The sequence below is a fragment of the Oncorhynchus gorbuscha genome, linkage group LG22, assembly GCF_021184085.1.
Source record: "Oncorhynchus gorbuscha isolate QuinsamMale2020 ecotype Even-year linkage group LG22, OgorEven_v1.0, whole genome shotgun sequence".
Classification (NCBI taxonomy): Eukaryota; Metazoa; Chordata; class Actinopteri; order Salmoniformes; family Salmonidae; genus Oncorhynchus; species Oncorhynchus gorbuscha.
This window is the reverse complement of record NC_060194.1, coordinates 13,195,727-13,203,696: the sequence shown is the minus strand read 5'-3', so window position 1 is coordinate 13,203,696 and position 7,970 is coordinate 13,195,727. Positions and strand designations below refer to the sequence as shown.

Genomic DNA, 7,970 nt, shown 5'->3' with positions numbered 1-7,970 from the left:
TTTCAAGGTCCTCTGTCTTCTGTTCTACAGACTGTTCGTTGTCGTTCTGTTATATCAGAGCATAGTTTGTGCATCCCAATAGTCTAAAATGGCTTCCTCTTATATCCTTTCATTTATCCACACTGATCTTGAAACAGTTGGGAAATTGAAAGCTAATCCCCCTGAAGGCTTCTGGCAAGGACTAAGTTAGGGGGGCATTTAAGTCCATTTGGATGAAGGAGAGGTCACTTTTTAGATTAAGCTACACAGGGCATGTCTCGGAGGTCTCTGGCACTGTTGCCAATGTGATTGTGGTGTCACTCCTTTTGCCGAGGTTTTCCACATGGCTTACTGGGTCATAAGCTGACAAGCAGACATTGAGCTACTATCAATCACTATGAAAAGCCTTTCCTCTTGTCTCAAATCATGTTTGAAACTGATATAACTATGATAGATCATTTTAAAGGCAAACCAGATGGCACTGTTGTCAAAGTTCCCTCACATGGATATTGTTACATGAAAGACAAATGAGAATTGAATACATCTGAATTTAATTGTAAAAAGTACTAGAATGCAAAGTCATCACAAGTAATAGTTTTCCTACTAACCTTCCTCTCATCCAAAAGTACCAAAGCCATGTTTCAACAGCACATGGACGAATCCTAGTCAACATGAACTACACATCATCAACATATAAGACAATAATTCTTAGAGACATGCACCAATACACATAACATAAAACATTGATTGAAATAAATACGATTACATTTCTTATATACATAGTGGCAAATATAACATGTATTTCTCAACAATTCATCAAATGTACTTGTTCAACATATAAATAAGTAATGTAAAAAAAACTATCTAGCCATTTAAAAGAACCAGCTCATAATGACATTTAAAAAGACAACACTTAACATTTCACATTTTCCAGTGTTTTGACGTATTTGTGCTAGATTATTGGGAGCACAGCTTCCTCCCTCAAAGGGTTGGTCAAGTAGCACCATCACACACACACCTTTTACACTGGACTCATCTGCAGGTTATCCTTGTCCACAGTTTTGGTCTTTTTGCAGCAGCAGCGTTTACAACACACCACGGTGAGAGTGATGAGGATAATGAATATAGCCAGCATGATGCCAATGGCACCCGAGATCACACCAAAGCTGAATTCTGAGGAAAGAAAGAATTTAACATGATCATTTAATTGAAGTTCTTGAAGTTACTAAGCATTGTTGCCGACAGTAAAAATGACTATTCTAACTTGCCCACATTGCAATTTTTTTATCAACCATATATGTTGTAGTTACTCAATCCACTACACATTTAATTGAATCCACTGAATTTCACCCTTCTTCAATTCCCTCCACCTCACCCCTAACACATGTGTTTTGCATTGTGGGGTCACTTACCCTCAAAGATGGTCTTGTTCTCTCTGGGTGAGCACTGCGCCTTGCTCCAATCTCCCAGTCTCTTCTGTGCAGAACGAGAGGGGATATAGGCTGCCACTATGACGCAGTAGCTCTGTCCTTTATCCAGATTGGTCAGCTCGACATCTCTCAGGTCTGACATCTTCTCTTTCTGTGGACAGGAGTTTACAGTTGAGTATTATTTCAAGTCACACACTGTTTGGGTTGTCATTGGAGGGAATCGACAGGTATCCGGGACGGACTGGGGACCAAAAATTGGCTTTGGCATTTCTAACATACTGGCCAATTCCTTCCGTCCAGGCCCCCACAACGGCAATTATTTTTCCTACAGGCCCCCCATTTTTAGCCATATAATTGTAATTTTGGGCAAACCCCTCAATTTAAACCTGCCCACTGGGGTAGAAATGGACCAGCCGATCTGGTATTTGATGGAACTGCTCTATGGCCAGTCCTCCCTTGACCGGTATAGTCTCAAAAGCATTTACAATAAATGTATGTCCATGACTGTTCAATTCACCTTTCCTGTGCTCCCAGCTTTGTTGTATATGACTCTGTATTTCAGGTCGCTCTTGAAGATGTCTCTGATCGTTAACAGCTGGTCATCTTTGTAGAGGGGAGTGAGAGGGTCCTGGATGTGGAGCGTCATCTTGGTCTTGTCTTCGCTCTGCACAATCTTGAAAGTGGGTCCTCCTATTTTAGCTGAGAAGAGGATGCAAGTTAGGCACCATAGCCTTAATTTGAATACCGTTACTAACACAGCAATGAAGTATTTAATCCCAAAAATATATATAACCAGCGAAATTAACCTTTCTACTATAATAATGCTATAATGCCATTATTGTATAACACAATAACAATGTAAATAATGAAGAACATAGAAGAAATGTTACTATATGACAATGCAATTTAGGGCAGATTAATAATGTGATGACACTCACTGTGTGTGTAAGGGCTGAACCTCTCGGCTCGGGTGTAGGGGAACTCCACAAGGTCAGAGGTAACACCGGGTAGGGGTTCTGATAGGATGTCGGCAGAGTAGGTCTCCTGCAGGTTCCGCAGCTCGTTGGTGAGGTCACACTCTGTCCTCGAGCTCCGGATGCAGTGAGGGTTCCTTTGTCTGTCCTTACCAACCCTGAACAAAACACAGTCCATCAGTCAGAGTCCTTGAACTGCGCTTTTCTGTCATTCACTTCAAATGAACGAAGTGGTAGTTTGTAGTTGGGTGTTAGGTATACAGTTCCCTCTAATTATTGGGACGTTGAAGCATTTTTTTCCTTCTTTTGGCTCCATACTCAAAATGTTTAGATTTTAAATCAAACAATTACTATGAGGTTAAACTATAGATTATCAGATTTTATTTTAGGGTATTTTTGTAGATATTGGTTTCACCATTTAGAAATTACAACACTTTTTATACATAGAACCCTCCCTGCCCCATTTTAGGGGACCAAAGTATTGGGACAAATTCACTTAATGTGGTAAAAAGTTAAGTATTTGGTCCCATATTCATAGCATGCAATAACTACATGAAGCTTGTGACTTGTACATATTTGTTGGCTGCATTTGCTGTTTGTTTTAGTAGTTTCAGATCTGCTAAATGACTTAAATGTAAATGTAAATGTAATTATTTTGTGCCCAATAGAAATGAATGTATTGTCATTTTGGGGTCACTTTTATTGTGAATAAGAATAGAATACGTTTTCTAAACACTTCTACATTATGTGGATGCTACCATTATTATGGATAATCCTGAATGAACCGTGAATAATGATGATTGAGAACGCTAACCTCCCCTGTTATTGCAATGAGAGGTTTGCAGGTCTTGGGTGTATGATATGTGTGTCTAACTTTCTCACTCATTATTCACGATTCATTCAGGATTATCTGTAGCACTGTTTAGAAACATTCTATTCTTATTTACAATAAGTGACTCCAAAACGACACGACACATTATTTACCATTCATTTCTACAAACAGCAAATGGATTCAACAAATGTTTAGTCCCAAGCTTGATGTAGTCATTGCGTGCTATGAATATGAGACCAAATACTAAATGTTCTATTACACATAAGTTAATTTGTCCCAATACATTTGGTCCCCTAAAATGGTGGTGACTATGTATAAAGAGTGGTGTCATTTCTAATTGGTGGAACCAATATTGTACACACACACCCTCAAATAAAAGCTGAGAATCTATACTTTAATGACATAGTAATTGTTTGATTTCAAATCCAAACTTGGAGTATAGATCCAAAAGAAGAAGAAAAAATGCTTCATGCCCCAATAACTACGGAGGACATTGTAGGTTGTACACTCCGTTTTTAGTTGGCATTCTGTTGACATATAGTACAGTATTCACCCAGAACGTGGCCCATTTGATTGTGCTGACTGGGATGTTTTTGTTGTTGTAGCAATAGTGATGTGATGATGAACAGTGCAGAGTGAGAATGCAGCGATATGATGTTGGCTACTTACCTAGAAAATTCAACAGTGTATGTGTAGTTGGTAGGCTCAGGGCCCCATGTTAGAATAGTCTTGAAGTTATTGGACACCCACTGAACATCCATTGCCTCAGGGAAATAATCTTCACCTGTAACCCAGGAGAGAAAAAAGCCAGGATGAGTTAGTTATCTGTTCTGCACAATGTAGATGTACTACAGTACATTGATAAAACAAATCACAATATCATCCACGAAGTAGGCTTTAGCCTAAAGATGAAATAGGATCTATAGCCTACAGCTATGGATTTAAATGCACATATTTTACATGTTTTTCCTCTGAGTAATTATCAACTTCTGATTATCAAAACGGTCAAACTTACCAGCTGCTCCAATTGTGAATAGTACCGAGGAGAGTAAAACTCCGAAGTGAAGGAAAGTCCTTACATCTTCCATTATGATAATCCAAATTGTTACGGTAGCCTCTTTACTATCGAATGCGAATGGTGAACATATATTTTTTTCCCACCCCCAGATGAAACGCGTGTAGCTGCTGTTCGTATAAGAAGTCATCAAAGTTTGTCAGATAACTGCACAGTGCTGCTGGTGCCCCACTTTTATATCGCACTGAATTGGCGAGTGGTCTGTAATGTTGAATGACTCATTCAACAATAGCTCCACCTCCCTTACAATTTCTGCAAGAGCATTGCGATTTGTCACTGGTTGAGCATGCTGCCCGAATAATCTGTCGAAGCGTTTATTGTCCATATATGGTTAACCGGATGATGGACAAGCAACTATACCTGTGGCTTGCCATGGCAACGTCGTAGCGGCGGCGGGAATGGAGACATTGAAGCTCATGGAAATTTGAGTCAATGTCTGCATTTGTTGGGAGTCATCTTTTGAAGCTGTATTTTGCGTTTTTTTAAATAACTAGAATGATTAGTTTCAATGTTATATAAAATGTGAACTATAAATGACCATTATGCATTATATATATATATTCTAAATGATTATATAAAGAAATATTTGTTTTCATGGAAAGCACTTGCAAAATGTGTTGTGAAAAAATGTGTTGAGTGGAATGTTATTATTTCTGAGCATACACTCAATCAGAAGCAATTTGGCAGCATAAAAAAAGTCCTGTTCACACTAAATTAATTCATTATTTCTAAATGTTTAACATAAATTAAGGCTACAAGCTTCAATTAAGTGTACAAGTACCCAACCCGTGACATATTTCTTTGTATGTTGCCATAAGGGGTGATTTAGTGCCTGAGAGAGTGAGTGGATAAGCTCGAAATTCAGCATGGTGAATTAGCTTTAAGTGAAAAGATGGACTGAGACACTGGTGTACCTGCATTGACACACACCCTACAGACTATGTATAGCTTCTAGCATTGATTTGATTGATAGGGCTATTATTTACCAATCTATGACAAACCACAGCAATTATACATTTAGATATCTTTTTAATATATGTTTGATTTTTGGACTTGGAGAATATCCAATCGGATCAATCTCTCAAATCATATTGAGAGAATGAACGGTGGGTATATTTACACATACCATAATATTTATAATGGATCATTTATTGTTGATTACTCCCAATTCTGCCATGCCATAATTGTTATTTCACTAATATGCTGAATATGACATTACATCATATATTATCATTTGTGGTACATTTGAAAATACAATATCATTCTCAAACTTTCCCTGGATGGGTTTACGTGACCCTTTAAGGATGAAAAGTTACTCCTCAAAGTTTCCATGTCTTTTTTCCATCCATAATTACTTTCCCAGGCAGCCCCTCTCCCCCGACTGAAATATGACATCATAATCTCTTGTGTAAAAACAGTAGGAGTTGAAAAATGATTTTCTGGAAGACTGAGGAAGACATTTCGCTTTGCTCCAATTAGACCAGTCTTGATGAGGACCCGTTTCGAACAATTCTATTTGGAAAAGTCTAAATGGGATCATTGGGACGTCCCAACTCTGACAACACCCCATTGAAGTTCAAATTTTAAATGGTTAAGGTTAGGTAAGGTTTATGATTGGGGTAAGTGCAGGGGTTAAAGTTAGGGTTTAGGGTAGGGTCGTCCCAAGCATACCAGATAGCGCTAAAAGATTATACTTACTCCACTTCAATCAGCCATTTCATTGAATGGTTTATATGGTCTGAGCTACTATTGACCTTCAACATTTGACTAATGACCTTTGAAATAAGAATTGTAATGGTTACATTCAGTGCTTGACTTCCATCAGCATTACTAATCTAACTGTGCAATGAGTCAAATAAATAAATATTTTGTAGCTTTGCAACCCCACCTTGCTTTCTGCGCAGAGGTAATCCAAAATGAATCTCAACAAAACATTGACAGACAGTTTATTTACAATCCTTTTAAATGAAAACACTTGTGTTAGTCAAGGTGTTATAATGCATTAATAACACTTTAACAATGATAATTAGCTACACATCACTACACTGACATCAACTCATATCTAAAACTGGGATTTCCCATTCTCATCTCCAAATACATGCGCAACTCATGGAGGATAGTCCGACCGGTAGTGTGGTGGGCAGGGAACGAACATGTGTCTCCGGCTGGAGACTTTTAGTATTAGCTTTCCTCTGTACAACTTTTTCGCAATAGAGCACTGTTTTTAATTTTACTGGATGTCTCCAGTGTGGGTCCATTTCATATTTCCCTCAGGGATTCCTGCATTTGGTTCAATAAAGGATTTGATTTAGGCATAGCAGTTTTAAGACAGTTGACAAGCATGGGACCCAGTATCTCGTTTGTTTGAGAGAACAGTTTGATCACTCAGCAATGGACTTTATGCCAAATGATTAGTGCTCCACCACACCCTCCTCTCCTTCTGGCTGGCCTGTTGAGTAATACATCTTCTTGTGGAAATGAATTAGTGGTCATGGTGAGCTAAAACAAGGATCACTCCCAAATGTTGAAGATTCAGAGTATGGAGTATGTGAAAATAATCAAATATTTGCATTGACCATAAGCTACGACAGTTAATGGTTATGATCAGAATCTGCAGAACAGTTGTCACTGAATGAACCCTCATAACAAATAACTGCAATGAAATGCAATGCAATCAGAGGTGTAGTCTCAGTAGTTCCCAAACTTTTTCATTGGGGATGGGAAGGGGTGCCCGAGTGCCGCGTCTATTTCTGTGGGCACAAGTACTGTCAATGACAAAAAACTGACATGGACTAGTTGATCTGGACATTTCTGACAAGTTATAAATAGCTCTCTGAGGTCTGCAATGACAAGAGGAAAATTGATGATGCACTACCCAATTTCAAAATTGCATTCTTCCACTACAACTTTTAAGAGTAGGTTGAAGTTCCTAAAAAAAAAATATATGCATACAGTTTGGGAAGTTTGCGATCGTGGTCAAATAGACAATGATTAAATAAACAGTTTCTATTTTGGATCTATGTGTGGCTCTGCCAATCTCTCTCAGCTTGATAAGGTTTGGGTCTGGTGGCCTACGACTTCTTAAAAGGCAATGTGTGTGGATGAAACATTTTAGCTCCCGGGGTGTAGGCAACGTGACTTCCATAAGCAGGGGAAGAGATGACATCAGTACAGATGTGTTATAGTGAAGAGAGGACTTGGGGGACGTGACTGCTCATTTTTAGTCAATATTGATTATTCGTCCGGCTAAAACTTTGGGTAATGTAATGGTTTGTGTATATCTAGGGCTAAGATGTTGTCATTAAATGAAACTTTAATTTCCCCAATATCCGTTGTGCTGACTAGAATCCACTCAGGAAGTCATTTACCCTAGGTTTGTCACTGGCGCAAAACTCATGGCATGTCTGAGTCCTTTCGTAAAGTAATCAGGTAGATTTCCATTGCACTATTACATGAAAAGTAATATACCCACCACCCGATGTGAGCAACTGAGCTTTATGCTTAAAAAAAATTCCCAGCAACCCAACTAGACTGTGATGCAATCATGCCATATGCCAGCCATAGAATGGGCATCCCCTTATGAATCTGGTTCTTTTCACGGTTGTTCAATCTCTAATCCCTTCAACAAGTCTTGCCAACATTGCCCAAGGTTCCTATCTGTCTTCATTTGAAATGTCTAT

At 38.6% G+C, this 7,970-nt stretch overlaps 1 protein-coding gene across 1 annotated transcript; it reads right to left on the bottom strand.

Moving 5' to 3' along the window:
* Positions 1 to 513: 513 nt before the first annotated feature.
* Positions 514 to 4,451, bottom strand: LOC124009339 (tissue factor-like). Its single transcript, XM_046321018.1, has 6 exons — positions 4,231 to 4,451; positions 3,885 to 3,999; positions 2,348 to 2,541; positions 1,927 to 2,108; positions 1,392 to 1,560; positions 514 to 1,152 (listed from the first exon to the last, which is right to left on the bottom strand). The coding sequence occupies exons 1-6, from the start codon at positions 4,418 to 4,420 to the stop codon at positions 1,001 to 1,003; spliced, it is 1,002 nt and encodes a 333-aa protein (XP_046176974.1). The 5' UTR covers positions 4,421 to 4,451; the 3' UTR covers positions 514 to 1,000.
* Positions 4,452 to 7,970: the final 3,519 nt, after the last annotated feature.